Here is a 17,839-nt window from a genome sequence, read left to right as displayed (position 1 = left end):
TAGAGTAGTCACTAACATGAATATAAAATACTCCGTGGTATGATAGAACACTATAGCAGCAGAGATTAAGAAGTTTGTCTGTTTAAAAAAAAGAAAGAAAGGAAGAAAAAGAAAAAGGGTTTAGCTGACATCATACAAACCAGCATAAAAGCAACTACATACAAGCCAGATTAAACAAAAGAGACATTTCTACAAATCTGTGACTAATCTTTCACTCATACCTTGCAAGTAGAGATGTCACAATACTGAAATATTAACATGGGAGCTTTTCCCAGTTAAGCGCCTTTTTTTTTCTTTTTTTTTTTTTTTTTTTACTACTCTAACAGATAGTGAAATCAGCAAAGTTATTTGCTAACTGCATATTTGCAATACAATTTGTTTTAGCCCATGCCTTGCTAGCAGGCTATAAAATACAAGCATGTCGGCAGAAATATAAGCATAAACTTTGTACCACTTAGCAGGAATTTTTTATTCCCTCTTCATTCCTTAATCTCCTTTGTTTGCAATTTGTGTACATTCCAACCAGTAGTACCTAATTTGAGTCTAAATTTTACTTCACTATTTGATCTAGTCTATACATTACTTACAGAACTGAACACACAGAGGATACACAATAGACCAACTCTGGGCACATTTCTTCCCACAAGTCACGGACGAGCCACTCTAACGCTCGAGCAGAAGTTAAGTCTAAAAGGTCATCAGCAACTTGTGGAAGTGAGAGTTTTGTCTAGAGAAAGTCATTGTATGCCCTGTTTACGCAACACCAGTTTTAGTCTGGATTGTTTCAGGTGCCAGAACAGAGTCACTGGCTTCAGGAAGGGGTTTCTTCTGGCTGCATAGGGAAACAAAAGTGATGGAAATGGAGGTGAAAAGCATTTTGATACTGGCCCTTGGTATTGCCAATACAAAAGAAAAAAAGGACAAAGACACAAGAGAGGCAGAGAAGAACGGAGAAAGACAAAGAAGCTGAACGGATGTTCAGACGTGGTGGCAATATGAGTTACTGCGTTGCTACCAGGGGATGGACAGACAGTGTTTTGCATTAACTTGGCAGCTGCTACCCACGTGGGGTGGCTGAGTTAGGAAATGCTGTGGGCACCGACAGTCTGCTCCACGCTGCCACTGGGAAACGCATGCAGAGAGGACTCGTGCAGGAAAGGGGCAATTTCAGTAAATAAATAACACGGTGGCAAAATACAATGAAGAATATATATTTTAGGAGGTTCACTCTAAGGCTATTGAAAAGAGAGTTTATTGAGTTAATGACAAGGAAAGTAATGAAGAGTTATGCTGAATGGGCAGGGTCAAAAACCCATTGTTCAATAGATTTAGTTCCTTATAACGGCAATAGTATTTCATCAACACTGGTGGTGTACAAATCTAGACAGCGAACTGGTACTGTGACATCCCTATTATCTCCCTAAATCATTTTGATAAAGGAAAAGGCTTTTCAAAATATCACGTTTTTTCTGCTTCATTCTGTCATTTTATTGCCCAATTCTTTGTTACAATTTTCCAATCACTTTACATAACCAACCATTTTCATCATTGCCACACTATTGTAAACCACATCAGCAAGTTAATACATAAAGCTTTGCATTTCAAAAAACTAGACACTTTAGTAACAATATTACAAAGATTTTAGCTTCAAAAATAACTGAAAATGAAAAAAATAAACTTTTAAAGAATCAGCATCATAAAATTAATTTATTCCAAGTAAAAATACAAAATAATATTAATGACATTGACCAGATATGAAAGTCTCTCCCAGAAACAACTATATTAATGGTTGAGAAAGCACTCCTTAAAGAAAATACGAAATAAAAATGAAAAATATGTAAATATGTTTAATTTTTTTCTTAGCAAAAAATCTTTCTAAAAATAACAATGAAAATTTGTCTCAGTACAAAGGCTACATTACTATTGAAAAAATACCAGCATGAAGAAAAGGTACATATTTGACAGTAGAAAAATGATTTTAGTGAATCACAATGTCTAAAGTCTGCAATGAAAATAAATCTGCAATAAAGATTTATGCCTTTTTTCTTTTCATTTTTCTTTTTTTTATACAAACAGTACAAACAGTATTGCACATAACAACAAATAGTCGAGGTTAGGTTAGCCTTCAAAAAAATCGACTAGTTCAAGTCTCACATCAGAAAAGGCCACAATAGGACCTGTTGTACCCAGGGGCTTCTTAGTCAAGTTGCAGTTCAGAACTCCATATTTTAAAAAATAACTTTTTTTGAAGGACCCTCTTTTAATATAACATATTAACAACTCAGGGGCACATTCATTTACAAAACAAAAGGGAGCATGTCATAATTTAATAAACTAAAAAAAGTTCTCTTTAAAAAAATACAAACAGAAGAACTCTCACAATTCTGGTCAGTCGTGCATAATCACACTTGATTATAAATATACAAATTAAGGGAAAATATTTTTTCACCTTCTATTCACAACTTTCAGCACCAAATGGAGTTTGTGTTTACACCTGTTCTTTATGATGATTTTGCTTCAGATTTAATCCAACATTATGCTATATTGTACATTTTCCAGCTTCTCTCGCTCTCGCTCTCTTTCTCTCTGGGAGTATTTTTCTACATGAAAGAGGGGTATTTCTTCAAAAAGGTTTACTTCTTTCACATAATTAGGTAGACTTCTGTAGGTTAGCTATGATCTTTAATATTACAGTTATAAAGCTCTAACTTCTTCATTTTCAAAAAAACTCAAATAAGCATGAAAAAAATAAAGTTACCCATCTGTTAAATCATTTTTCTTGCAGAATTAAATTAATATATATTTTTCTGAATAAACTTACTTAGAAAATATCATTTTCTTTCCTATATTTCAAAATTGAGGTATTGCAAAAGATCATGTCAGTCAGAAAGCATGCCTTTTTCTTTAAAAAAAATCATCAGCCAACTGTTGAAAACTGTCTAGATACAAAAAGTAGTGCATAACAAAATGTCTTGTACAGATGAAAAAAAACAGAAAAGACACCTGGGCTGGGAAAAGCAATATCACAAAACCGCCCAGAAGTAACTTCAAAAGGGATAATTATAATAAGCATTTTAAACCAGTAAAAAACTATTTTTCCTTTTTTTTTTCTCCAAAAACAGAAAAAAATCCTTTCAAAGCCAATACTTGCAACTAAACATCGGGAAAACCAACTTACTAAATTAGACACAAAGAAGGACATCACAACAAACAAAACCCAGAACATTTAAATCTACTATGCGGTGTCATATCCAGTCAGATTGTCCCCAGAACTGCAAAAACAAAGGAGGAAAAGGAAAAAAAAACACATAGTGTACACATTCTCACAATCATTAGTATACCAAGTGTGTTTATATTTATATGCTATCTGCAGCCCCATAGTTCATGCTAAAAAAATGTCCACTGTGTTAGCAGGTCTTAATTGTATTCAAGCTTCACAGGATACATCCAGGGATTAGAGAGATAACGCCACATCCACAGAGCAGACATCTCATGTTACTTTAATATGCAGACATTTCTTTAGCACCACTTTGTTTCCTAACTTCCTTAAATGTGCCTAGGTTAGTATTTGACAGACTATCTAATCGGTAGTGTATGTACGCCAGCATGAGCTCTTTGGTTTTCTGGACAAGGTCTGCAGCTACGTAAATGATGCAAGCATTAGGAAAGAGATTGTAACTAAGAGCTCATTTCTGTTTATGTACCTGTTATGAACTGTCAAAAATGTGTTAATGTCAGATACAGAGGCTTTAACAGTTAAGTTTGATCACAGTACTAGACATAATCACTTTACTATATAAAATAAATTGCACGATATATAACAGAGCACCGCAAAGTACTTCATCTACCATCCACAAATTTTTTTTAAGAATATCCTACAGCTAGTTTTTATATTTGTTGTAATATAGGTCATTCTGTAATGGGCTGATCCTAATTTCAGAAGCATTACATTTACTGAGGCATGCCTTCCTCCAGTCAGTAATCAATTTTTTTTGTTACTGAGCATTTTGTAGCCTACGTAGATTCATAATTTGTGCATTGTGGGCAGGTTTTATATTAGACATATATAAAATTTATTGCATGCAGCAACCTGATTAAGTAAACATGCAGTCAAAAAATATTGACCTTCCTTGGAAGCTTTTCTGTATGCTATACTGATCTCCTTTCAGCAGCCATCACTATTTTAATCACATATTCATTTTTAATTGATACCCTAGCCTGAATAGAGTATTATGGTATTAGTAATACCATTTTAATAGCAGCAAAAGCTATTGCAGCATACATTTACATAACACTAAAAGACCTAACAGAACAAAACAAAAAAAACCAACAAAACAGAACAAACAAACAAACAAACAAAAAAACCAAAAAAACAAACCCTCAGCAAAATAAAAGAAAAAAGTCTGATCCAGCTTATGAGGTATCATCCTTACAAGTCAAAATCGAGAGCAACTAAAGGCTTATTTTCTTTAAGGGTTATTACTATTCTAAATGACCCAAACTAATGATTGCTGAATATCTGTTTAAGTTTTTGCTACATCTGCCACCTACTCGTGAATATTACCTTTGGTAAGTCATCTGCTAGGGGCAAGTCTAAATTTCTGAAAATAAGTGCATGCTCCAGTTTAAAAATAAAAATAATTATAATTACAATAAAAAAATCTTCATCACATACGCATCAGCCCATGAAGACTGATGAGAATGGCAGTCTACATAATGTCACTAGTGACAAGTCTTGTGTAGGAAATTAAGGTACCAAGCAGATGTTTGTGTGAATCAAAGTGCAAAATCAGTACAGTTACACTCTGCCGGTTTGTATTATACTGGACACTGAGTTCAGTAATGTGACTGTAAATAATAATAATAGTAATAAAAGACCCATATCTTCATTAAAGTCGAGGACGAATGCACAGATTTCCAGAACACTAAGCCCTGAGGCAGCGCTCTCTTTTCACTCAATTTTATTTACTCCAGTACTTCTTGCTGGCTGCGGCCGGGGTTCAGCTCCAGCGGAACGGGACGTGGCGGGGCCGGTCGCCTCCCTCCTTTACCAGTGGTTTGTGGAACTCCCGCCCAGCACGAGAGTGTATGCTGGCCCAGCAGTATTCACAGTAATACTGCAAGCAGGTAACGTTGGCACAAAAGAATGGAGCAAATTTCCCACCACAGCGAGTGCCCTGGCATTCGTCACACATCTGATCATCCAGCACATATGGCTTCACTTCCACCTGCACCAGGGACAAGAAAACACCTGTAAGAATGTTTCATAGTTTTGCTAAGCAACAACACAAACCCCAACATTTTAATTCTTTCTGGCTCTACTGAAGGGTTTCAGCTGATGCAGGATTAATCCAAGAGGTTGGTAGTTAAATTTTCATACCATGCGCTTTACCTGTCAGAAAATCTCAAGGAAGAAGGGTGTGCTTTCGTAACTATTCAACATTCCTTGGAAAAGTTGGGTCTGGGGAAGTAATAAAATGGAAGTACAGTAAAAATCTCCAAGGATTTTCCACTAAGAAAGCTCCAGGAATTGGAATAGAGTAACAACAGGGGCAGGCCATGAGAGCAGCATTTAGGAAGAAAACTTATAACAAACAAAAGTGTATTTCTAAACTTCAGAGGTCTGGTGAGTTTCAGAGGCTTTTCTCCTCAGAAGATTTTTTTTGTCTCTTTTTTTTGTTCCCGATTTGCAAAATGCAGGACCAGACTAATAAGAGATTCAAATTAAACAAAATTAAATGCACTTGTATTAAATATTCTCCATTTTGTTGGCAAAAATCACTACCTAAAGATTTTTTCGCTCTTGAGTTGCAATAAAATTTCATTGTAGTTCCAACTAAGGCCTTGCCATCAATTACAAATAGTCTGGAGAGCTGCTGACTTTAGTCCTACACCCATTTGTAAACAACTTAGGGCTGGAATGCCTTTTGTTCTTAAAGCATTTGTGTCAAACACAGCAGGACTGATGCATGATTAGGCACTTGCTATAATGCTATTACAGACGTTGAATATGTTCCTATGAATTGTGCCTACACATTTAAATTGAGTGTTCATTCATTACAGGGAAATCATGAGTTCATGCATGTCTAATTCTTATGGCTCTCTGATGCTATTTATAGTGGTTTAAGTACAGTCAACTGCACTAGAAAAGATAGAAAAAATTGAAGTATACATTTATTATAAATAATTTTGCTGTAACCGTGCAAGTGCTAGTCTGGCACAATTTGTATATTGTGAGGAAAACCTGAGTCTAGTAACAACATTTAAATACACAGAGATTTAAAGAAACATAGAATGAGATGTTAAGCTGAAAGACAAGAAACATTCTACAAAAAAGCTTTATGCTGAATTTACTGCAGCTTATCCTGATCACACTTCAATAAATGCTACTCCTTTGAAGTAAAGCTTCTATAGTGAGTTGTATTTCTTGCCTAAGGAACAGCTTGGGCTGCCAATCTATTTTTTTTTAATTACACCCTGCTACTAGTATTGCATGGAACGAGTCTGAGTAACTGCCATTTTGCATATCAGATGCCATATCACTAAAATTAGAAGCATCATGTAAAATAAAACAGCACTGTCTCAAATGAAATTGGAAGAAAGCAGGTCCAATGTCCAGCACAGATCTAGATCCCCACCTACTCAAATTTCCCAAGCATGAATTGTGAAGGTCTCAAAGAGAGTCTCTTTCTGTCTCTTCTCTCTCTTTTCTTGCATTGGTTACTAGTGAAATAATTTTAAAAAGTTGGCTGTGTAGTTCAGAGATTTGAATCTATTAGATTAAAATAGACTCAAATAGAATCTATTAGATTCTAAAATAGAATCTATGATTTAAAAGGACTCATTAAGAGACTTCATACTTCTTCAAACTCACACATAAACCTATTTTTAAAATAGAAAAAAGATAACTAAATAAACTTAACTTATCAGTCGACCAAATGAAAAAAAGAATAGACTGATGAAAAAAATTACTAGCTAGTGACCTTTTGTGGCTTTAGCCTAAAGCTTAGAAAGTACCCTCTAGCAAGCATGGCTGATATAGAAATCTCAAAGGGTTCAATGTGTGATTAAGACTCCAAAAGTAATCTTCTCAATCTCTCGGTAAGATTTTTCAGAATCTAATGGACAAGAAATGTTTAGGAATAGCCTTGTCTGAGTTAATGTAATATGGTGTAAAGCACCATACACAAATTGCTTGAGGACTTAAAACTCCTTACCTCCCCAAAACTGAAAAAAGTACAATTCAGATTTGTAAAGACAAAGAATAGTTTGAATTTTGCAGCTGTGCAGATTTATAAGCATACTGCACATAAGAGATATACCTAGTACCTGTTAAACTGACTTCTGAAGAAACCATTTACACTGGATTAAGGAAAAAACAAGCCATCCCTATCAGAAAATCACATAGCAGCAGTCCATGCCACGTGTCCTTTTGAATAATTCTAAATGCAGAGTCCTCAAAACATGGGTGTTGTTTGTATGTGTAATCAAGAGGTGAAGACAGAATGTCTAAAGGAAAAAAATTTTTGGAAAGTAAGTAATGCTTTCTTTTAATGTGTTCAAGTTAAATTTCAGTGAATACTGTAACTTCATTCTCTATTTGAAAAGCCCTTTAGGGATTTCATATGGACGGAAAAAAAAGAATCTCATTTCTCACCCTTCTGCCTATCAAGCATCTCTTGGCATTTGGTTTTAGTTAAATAATTCTGAAGACTTTTGAGGTCAGCATTACCTATTTTAATTACAATAAACCTGTGCTTTAAGGACCTCAACTCTAGACCTACACTACTGACAGAAAATGGCCTAATAATAGCAAAACTGTCAGAAGCTACACAAGTAGTCGCTAAGCAAAAACCACTGATGGACAATGAGCAAACATCTAAAGGAGGAAAAAGAAGCTGGGAAATGCTATGGAATTTGACCTATGGAATTCAAAAGAGAACCAAGGACAAATGAGCTTACATTCAACTATTTGCTGGGTTTAGCACTAAACAGTTATTTAAGATGTTTAAAGTATTTTTTCACTTTGCTTCAGATGCTTAAATAAGCTTTTAAAAAATGACAAATGTCATCTGAAGACCAGAACTTAATGTTCTCCAACACAATTCTAATAAAGACTTTTTAAATACCTGTACAGTCTGGTAACCACCATTGTGCTCCATGCAGTTTTACTTACCCGTTTATCAATGTCATTGTGTTGGAGCTGGACAAAGCGAGCACTGATAGCAGCAATATAGCTCTGCTGATTGGAGAAAGCCACTCTGCCAGCACCTTTTGGGTACTTCAGCTCTGGGTCTGTATCAATGCCAGCATAGCAGACACCTCCATATAAACGGTCCATAATCATTGCCAATTCAACTGCAAGAAGTCAATTGTTAAATATAATAGATTTAACATAAATCATGGTGTTGCATTTGGATTGTTGCATTTAAAAAAGCACCATTTGCCTTATCAGATGTGTCTTCCAAAGTCTAAAATTCCAAAGTGAAACACAGATTCAATCAACCTTACATGAATTATAGTAAAATATAAAGGCAAAACCAGAATCTGTAAAAAGTTGATGTGGCTGAAGTGTGAAAAAAATGCAGAGTTATGCTGTTAAAATAGGTATCAGATGAACAAGAATTTACAATATTGCATACTAAAGCTCTAGTACTTGGTAGGCTTTTTAATGCTAGTTTACATGTAAGATCACTTAGGGATATTCGTGGTTTTAGAATCTGATATTTTGCCCAAAGTACTAAGGTTCAAAAGAGATCAAAGATGTGTTTCACATTTGAAACAAAAATCTGTGAAACATACGAAGTTCCTGCAGCTAAAGCAAGCCTACATTACAGATACAATTTAAAATAGTATTTTAGTAGAACATTATCTTGGTCGTGGATCTTTTGAAATGGTTTGTTGCTTTTTATGACATTAACAGTAACTCTAAAGAAGTTATAAATATCATTCATAAAATCAGACAGGTTGAGTGCATGGCTGGGACACATACAGAAGGAAAGTTAAGGGAAAGAACTGAAGGAAGTAGTAAAGAGGCTGAAGAAAGCAGGGAAGAGCCATGTAAATTGTGCAAGGTTGTATGGCCACTGAGCCAAGCTCTCTGTAAAACCTCCCAGGCCAACAAATTTGTCGGGTGGACAATGGAAGAACTGAGACCTGTACAGGCCCTGCCAACTCAGCCATTTTCTAGTGCTAATGTGTGAAAACCTTTGCTGTAGCAAGTTACCACTTAACTACCCAAAATAAAAATTTAAACTCACAAATACAAAACATTTAAATTCCCATAGTGCTCCCAAAATTCTCATTAGCAAATTGACTAATGTGTATGTGTTTGTACAAATCTGTGTGTAGGGAAGACCGTATGCTAACTTGTCCATTTGCAACAACCAATGTCTGACTCATTCTACCAAACCTGGTAATACTTCTGCTCCAAGGAGTAAGGAAAAACTACCAGCATAATGTAGTGATTAATAGATTGTTCTGCTTTGTAATGATTTGGAATCATCCCTTGGGTGGTGATCTCAGAAAGTGACAGTACAGAATAAACATCACAAACACAATTACAATAGTAGCTCCACTAAGTTACTCTTGCCAATAGAGAAAGAATATATAGGATTCCAGGATAAGGAAAGCAGGCAGTGTTCAAATATCTTAGGGAAAATCTGACCTTTAAAGCTGCAAGCAAGAAGAAATGGAAACTGTTTATCTGCTTTGGAGAAGTTACCTATTTAAAGGCATCAATTTTCAAATGTAATGCATTTCAAATGGGACCTGTGATAGGCCAAATGGCACACAGTTTTATAAAGGCACTAATTAGGAATGAGCTAAGGTTTAATTGTTACTATTTACATAATTACCACCTTACAGTTGGGCCTTATTTTAAGATGGTGAGGAAAGTGAAAGGTGCCAAGAAACATGGAATGAGAGAAATCTTACTGTCAGCAGTGGCTGGGTGATGTTGGTACAGTTTTCCAAAAGATTTAGGATTAGGCAAAATATAAAGTGAGGAGCTGAAGTTCCAGTGGGCTGGAAAGTGGCTGCTGAAGGCAACTGAGGGCTACAAGGAAAGGCTTCCAGACAGTGACAGAGAGGCCTTGTCTACTACAGTTTCCCAGGATTAGGATTAGGATTAGGATTAGTGTGGAGAGGATGAGAAAGACAAACCATGCAGCTGCCTTGGAGTGAGGCTGGAAAGGGAGTACAGACAGAAGTGAAGGCTGCCAAAAGATCTGGCTAGGAGAAATGTTTTAAATTGCTTCATGGCTTTGTCGTTGGCTCACCAAAAATGTCAGAATTTAGAAGAAAGAAATGAGGGTTGAGCTACAATTGGGAGCAGTGCTCAAATGGGGCCTTCAAAACAAAATGAGGGCTGCCAGGAATCCTGGGCTAGGATAAATCTTTCCTCAGGCCAAAAGCTAAGGAGTCTTGTCTATGGCTCTGCAAATAAAAGTGAAGAAAAAGAGCTAAGGGTGAAGAAAAAAAATGAGAGAGGAAAGTTACATTAGGAGTAAGTCTGGAAAATGCTCTTCCATGTGAGGCCACCAAGAGACCTGGGCTGGGAGAAATTTTCTTTGGGACAATAGTTGAGAGGCCATGTCCATAGCTCCATGGAAGAATTAAGGTAAGGGTTGAATAAAAGGGAAACAGAAATCATAGGTCTGAGGTTGGAATTGGTTTAGAAAGGGTCTGGGAGAAGGGTCTGGTCTTTGTCTTCTAGTCAAAGGAAAAGGAAACCTGTCTGCACCTCAGCAAACAAATCAGGGTTCAGTTTAAGACAGTCTACATTACAAAAAATCAGCCAAGTTCCAGGACATCATGCCAAGTTGGGGAAAGCTCTTTCTACTGGCAATCCTAATTAGTAACCTATTTAAAAGATAAAAAAGTTCACAGTTTGTATTTTGTAAACAGGAAGATACTCCTTGTCTTAGAAAGCAAGCTGTGATCTTTGAAAAACACTGAGTCCATTTTCTGATCTTTTACAGATGCTATTTATCTTTTGTCATCTTTTCTACTTAATCTGCTTCATGTCCTACATTTTCCTTCTACTCACCAGCTCGGAGAGGCCGTGGAACTCCTCCAACAAAGATTGTTTTTCTTGGATCCAAAGGCTGAGACCCATCCATCACAAAGTCACTGTCACTTAGGTTCCAAGGTCGAATTTGCACCTGTATTAAGGATCATTTTTAGCAGAGGAACTTGGCCACTTAATTAAAATTGGCCACTTAATTAAAATTAAGAAAAAACATGCCAAATCTTCCTATAATTAAAAACAAAATTTGAACTTTTCAAAAGCAGTAAGTTGGTTTTATAAGAACCAAGACAATTTATCTAAGTATCTGAAAGAAGGGGGACAACTCATTTATGACCTCTAGAGGCCAGGCTTGAGTTAAATGTCCTCATGACAAACTCCTACACTCACTAATTCCCTGTCCCTAATCGCCATCATAGGACGAAACCTGTGAAAGGGCTTTCAGAACATTTTACCATGTATGTGCACTTGCTGTTGCAGTTTGGGTCTCTGGCTTTCCTGAAATCACATACAGTGATCCACTAATTTAAAAGCACTGATAGGAGCTGATAAAATTAATTTCTGTGCTTAGATACAAAAGGAATTTTATAATATGTGAATGCCTATTTCTATTGAGCAGCAAGCAATACAGCTGATAAGAAATCTTTATCTTAAACAGAAAAAAACCTGCTCAGAAGTTATTTAGATAAAGCTGTTCATCAATCCTTTTTTTTGATCTGTGGAATCACACAAGACTGCTCACTGTGCTGCAATCCTGTGTTGTTCATTCATCTCTGGAAGATTTTTAATAGTAGTTTTAAAAGGTAGCACATTTTTTATCTTATTTGCCTGCAGTTTTCACCTCATTTGTATATCTCCATAGGCACAAAAAAAGACCAGCATTAAGGAATGTTAGAGATGTGAATAATAAAAACAGGCTGCTGTATGTCTTCTATTCTGCTATGGCTGTCTGCAGTAGTTGATTTTACCCCATAGTTTCTATAAGGTAAATGAGGCCTAAATTATAAATTGATTAGCTACTGAATATATAAAAAATAATAATTAAAAAAACTAAAACAAAATTCAGGGGATATTTGGTGCTATCTGGATCATAATTTGGCAGGATTATTTCTTCATTTCATCATATAAGGCTTTCTTTTCTCTCAAATAGATGAAACATTACCATTCCATTGTTTTACAGCTAACACTGTAAAAGGATGCACACTCCTGAAGCACATCAGGAGTACCAAATATAAAAGTTAATTGAACATGGCATTTATCAGAAAAAAGCAAATGTTAAAGCCATGTTATGCTGATACAGGAAGTCAATTCAATGCAACAGCAAGGTCAGAAACAGGAAATGACAAGTAATTACCGCTAAGTATTGTTTATTTATTAACTGAAAAGAGTAACAGCAAATGGGTTAGCAACCAGCATAAGTGTCATGGCACAAGCTACTTACTGGTTTATCCTTGATTGTGGGGCTTGACACACATAGGTAAAGTTTTCCATCTTCTTCCAGACAGGCATCTATCAGAGCTTGTACAGAGCTTTCTTCCTGGAACAGCAGAAAGGCATAACCTTGGAAAGGATAAGGGCACAAGAAAGAAAAGTAACAGATTAATTTATAGAACATTTTTAAACAAACAAGCCAGAAAAGTGGGTAAAATATACGAATTACAAATAACTGTTGAGGTTATCCACAGATATTTGGATTCTTGGCAGAGGAGAAGCAATCCAGCTCCTCCTCTGCTGTTGATGCGACACATCACTGCAATGCTGCCAATAAATATTGGAATTCTCTGGGAAAAAGGCAACAATGTATTTTGGTGTAAGAAAAGTCACTACAGCTTTTCAAAGGGTACAGCAGGGGAAGGATAAGGAGAAAATTAATTTTGTTAGTTTATGAAGCCAGCCTAGGAGATCCTTGACCCTGAGCTCCAAGATTCATTACTTTATGGAAAGCAGTGTAAGAACTAAGCTCCTTTGTACATGTCCTATTCTGACATCTAAACAGTGACACAATTTCCATATGAAAGGGTAATTTAGTCCAGTTGGTCTAATTTCAGTTAACCTTGCTGAGAATAAACTGAAAAATTTGGCATATACACTGTGTCCCACAAACTTGAAACAAGGTTGCCACTTGAAATGCAAGATACACTTGGAACGAAAATGAAGTTGTTACAGTCTGGCAAAAGCATTTTTGTCAGCCAGTCCGGAAAAAAAAAAAAATCTCTATTTCAATTAATACCAACATTGGCATATCTTCTCTAATGATGGCAACCTTTCTGTATTACTGAAAGCACAGTTTGTAATAAGGCTTCAGTGACCTCTTTCTTCAAAACAACGTGCTAGATGGAAAGCGTATTAAGGTGCCTATTCTGCCTTTCTAATAAAAGATCTTGATATTCATACTTTATGTTAAAAACCTGGAGTTTTTTGGTACAAATTACAGGCAGTCATACTGGAGTTTTAGCTAATAGTGCATTAGGTATGTATTCTGCCCATCTTTCCTCATGTTATTAACTGAAAAGAATGACTCATTCACCTTTATTATAGCAGAACGTGCATTGTATGTATTAGGCATGTGAAAGAAAATAAACTTACTGGCCCTGTGGACACCATTCAACTTAGCAAGCCACAGCTGGTAGAGTTTGTGAGAAAAGACCTAAAGCAAAAATTTCTCAAGAGTTAAAGGTTATCCAGATTCATGCCTGCCATGGCTTCCCAGAAAAAGCCTGATTGCATTTCACAGCATTCGTGAAAAGAGCATGTTTACAAAAAGAAAAGGTTTTCTTTTATTCTTCTAAATCTAGTAACACCTTCCTTTTAGAGCTCCATGGTTAGGCACAATTTGCTGGAGTAAAAGGAAATCACTGACTCTTTTGTAACCCATGGGACAAGGTAGGAACAAAGTTTGTTATATGAGAATTGTTATACTCTGTTCTGTTTAAGTGATTCATTACAAACACTGTGAGAGTAAAGGTTATCTGGACAGTTTCTGGTTACTCAGTGGTACAGGAATATTTCAGGAGTAAAAGTACAGATCTCTCACTTAATGAAGCCCAGAGCAGATTGAGTTTAATCAAGAGTTTTTCTTCAGAATTTCAATTAATTGTGAATTAGTTCAATTTTATTATAATACCTGAAGGGTACCATTTTATGCTCAACTTGTGAATACTCAATATAATTAATAATTTAAGTTCTTGCATTTTAGAACAACAGTAGATAAATTGTTGTTCAAATGCATCAACCATGAGCTGAATCTTCTGGTACAAAGCCAGCATTTGGCATGCAAATGTTATATAGCCAACAGGGAAGGATTAACCTATTTCTGGTTCTTAGAATCTGGGCTCTTTTCAAACAAAGTGAAATACTGTAATGAAGAGCTATATATAAGGTCAAAGAGTATTTGAATCTCCATGTCACATGTCTGCATATCATCTACTGATTTCATATGTAATTGATCTGAAATCCATACTTCCCAAAATTCAGCCCACTTGCAAAATCAGATACAGGAATCATAATCTAAAGGTCACAGGTTTTCAGCTTTATAACACTAAGGTTGGGTGGCAGAATTAAGAGAATGAAGAGAACTTCCTCTTTACATTGTGCATAGCAAGTCAGAAACATCTTTGGGTAGTCACATGCACTGATTTCATCTGCAAAAGGGAAGGACCATTTATGCTTGAAACAAGCTGAACTACCTTTGAAGCACAACTTTCTGCCATTTAGACAGTGTCTTTTCTGATGTTTTTATAAGCTTCAGGATTACAATAAAATCTAGCATCGACCTCAGATTTCTTACAGAAGTATTTCGATATGTAAATCTATTTCATATAAAAAAAGGATGGCAAAGAAAATTAATGTTCTAGTCTCATTTCTTTAGGGTTATTTTTAGATGGTTGAGGTGGCTGCCTCAGAGAAGTAAATTTAAATAGACTTAACATTTTAATGAAATATATATTTCACTTTCTTTTTTTCTTTTTTTTTTTTTGCTAGATTTTAAAAAATAGTTTTGAACTTAATTATGGTGGTATTTACTAGAACTTTTAGAATAAAGTTGTTTTAAAATCCCACAGGAAAGGAACATTTAGAAACAGTGTGAACCAAATTTCTAAATCAGTTAATGTGATGACAAGGGTCATTGCTCAAAGTCACCTTAGTAATCTTATTAGAAGATGCTTTGAACATGAATAAAACACATTTGAAAATCCAAAGACTAAACTACTATTAAAAAATTAAACTCATTTTTAAAAAATAAAAATCCGAGGTGTTAAAAAAACTGCAGACTTTCCTTTAAACATTGCAGTGACATGACTGCATTTTCAAAAAAACTTCAAAGGCTTTAAATACTTAAGAAACCTCAAAATAGAAAAGGCTGTAATCTCACTTAGCTACTGCAGAAGAGTGAAATTATGTATTAGTCAGGGCTGCAAAGATTAATTTCTTTTAGTCAGTCTAATTTTATATGGCAATGTTTGACCCTGTCAGCTGATTCTTTTCTCTAAAAAACAAAGGTGTATAAGAAATAGGAACAGTCTAGAATCTTAGAGAGACTCTTCTATTTCTGCACATTTACATTTTTACATGTTTTTCATGAATACCAGACAGAGCCTGGCTGGTGTGATATGCAAGAAATTCCTCCTATGCCACATTACAGACAGGTACTGGGGAAGGGTTTGTTTGATTTTAATTAAAGGACTGTACTCCATATCCTCAGTTACACTGAAAAATAATTGGAGTCTGAATCTTAATAGCAATAAAATGAAGTGTACATATCAAATGGAAGACAGGAGACATAACAAGAGAAGTCAGCAATGGAGTGGGTCACAGAGAAGAGCTGAATGAAAACTGAGGTTCTGTATCAGTAGCTTCTGTAAAATAAATTGCATGTCTTCATAACTCCAGTCTTAGCACTAAATAGCCCACATCATGAGATCACCAAAAGAATTGAAACTAAAACTTAACACTTACTAATAATGATCTTACCATATCACAAATAACAGAGAAAACAGAAACCTTCTATTTTGTCATAAATATTACAGAGTGTTTTTCTCCAGTTTAAGTGGAAGGAGAAACCCAGTCCCCACAGAACCTCTGCTCTCTGGACATGCATTATTTGTGGGACATGGGAGAGGTGCCCCAGTGTTTGCTCAGCAGAAAGGACAGCATTTCTATAGTGCTGTAGTAAAAAATGTACAGCTAAAGATTTATAAAGTCTTTTCAGTTCCAAAATATGGCAAAAAGCAGAAAGATTTTCTATACATCATTACTTTACTTTCACCACTTATGGATAAAAAAAGCCCCAAAAGAACAGTATACATATGCCATCTCAGTTTGTCCTGTAGTAAAAATACTCCCACCCACCTGTATTAAAAAAGAAAAGACTGAAATAAATTACTTGGATTTTTTTGGTGTTTTTTAAACCAAAAGAATATTCCACAGGCATACTAAAGTCTGTCTTTATCTGGCATTTTACTTCTAAACTAGTGTAAAACATTGCAACAGCAAATTTATAGTGTTGTCTCCTCTTTCAAAGGTCGCAGCCATTTTCAACATCAGACTTCAGACTGCAATATGATCTATAGCAGCTATAAATCAGAATTAAAGGATATAAAAGAAAGGCTCTAATATACAATTTGGTTACTATAGTTGTAAGAGTAGTCACATGGAATTCCTATGAGAAAGACTAAATATTTGATGAAGTGGAAGCTATCTTTGTGAAGTTTACTGAGTCAGCAGCATGAAAGAAACATTCAAATTAGTAAATATAAAAACCCCAACTAAATTCAGAATTGAATTTTTAAAATTTTGATTTTCAAGGGCAATATGCAATGGTGACCACTCTGGACAGAGCAGCTTATGGTCATCATCTGGAGGGGGTCAGGTCTGCTGCTGCTGCTTTTACTCTGAACAGATGGCTCAAGAGACATCTGCTTCCAAGTCTGAACAAAACCTGTTACTCTTCTTTGCAAGAAAACCATCTTCCAGTGCTACTCCAACCAACATTAACGTGGAAAAATTATACAGAAATAGAAATGTTCTGCTTGATTTCAGCTTCTATTTCAAGCACACTATCAGCATTGGGTAAAAAAATTCAGAGGAAGAAAGCACTGGTCCAAAAATCCAGGCTAGCCAGATTTCAGTTATTTTAAACTAAATTTGATATTGGGTTTTACAATAAAAATGGTTTTTGCTTTAAATTATATGTTTTTCTTAACAAAGAAAGTGAGCAGCACTTGCCGCTTATCCCAAAATATTTGAGACTGTTGTCAAGAATTTCAAAGTAAAGTACTTCAATCAAAAAGAAAAGACACCCCATGTCATTTGCACAGATGAACCTAGGAACATATTTTCTGATTTTTGTATGGCTGTAAGTCTCCTGTGAGCTGTAGAACATTTCTAAAGGCAGAACGCAGACCTTCAGCATTAAGCTTTGACTTCCCTTCTTTTAATCAAGTAATCAGTTTGTCATTTGCTGCTGTGGTGCTGCTAATAACCATTTGAATGTTCACTCACATGTAGATTGTTTTCAGGTTCTGATTTGTTCAAATTTCCTGTCTTTGTCGACTGTAAGAAAAAGATGCAGCTTGAATAACCCTCCTTAATAACAGAAGGATTTTTTTCCAAAACTGGATTATGTTGAACAACAAATTCCTCTCAAAACCAAAGAAAACCCAAAACTGTGTCTGGTGAATAAGAGTATGCATGTCCCTGGGAGATCAGATTAGTATACAAACAACAAAATTAAAAATACTAGACTTACCAAATCCTCTAAAAATTATGTGTTTACCTTTATTAATGAAACAGCCCAGCCTCCACTGGCAT

The 17,839-nt window shown here is 35.5% G+C and overlaps 1 protein-coding gene across 5 annotated transcripts in view; it reads right to left on the bottom strand.

Annotated features, from left to right (window-relative positions):
• Positions 1 to 295: 295 nt before the first annotated feature.
• The window catches only part of CPEB3 (cytoplasmic polyadenylation element binding protein 3), a 79,318-nt gene continuing 61,774 nt past the window's right edge, over positions 296 to 17,839 (bottom strand). For all 5 annotated transcript variants that reach the window (XM_030950746.1, XM_030950747.1, XM_030950748.1 and 2 more), the window contains 4 exons: positions 12,471 to 12,589; positions 11,051 to 11,165; positions 8,177 to 8,358; positions 296 to 5,228 (listed from right to left, as the gene is read on the bottom strand). In XM_030950746.1, coding sequence (XP_030806606.1) covers positions 5,001 to 5,228; positions 8,177 to 8,358; positions 11,051 to 11,165; positions 12,471 to 12,589 — 644 coding nt within the window. In that variant the 3' untranslated portion in view covers positions 296 to 5,000. The remainder of the gene's footprint in view (positions 5,229 to 8,176; positions 8,359 to 11,050; positions 11,166 to 12,470; positions 12,590 to 17,839) is intronic.

This window comes from Camarhynchus parvulus, chromosome 6 (genome assembly GCF_901933205.1).
Source record: "Camarhynchus parvulus chromosome 6, STF_HiC, whole genome shotgun sequence".
NCBI classification, from domain to species: domain Eukaryota; kingdom Metazoa; phylum Chordata; class Aves; order Passeriformes; family Thraupidae; genus Camarhynchus; species Camarhynchus parvulus.
This window is presented reverse-complemented; position numbering and strand designations above follow the sequence as displayed.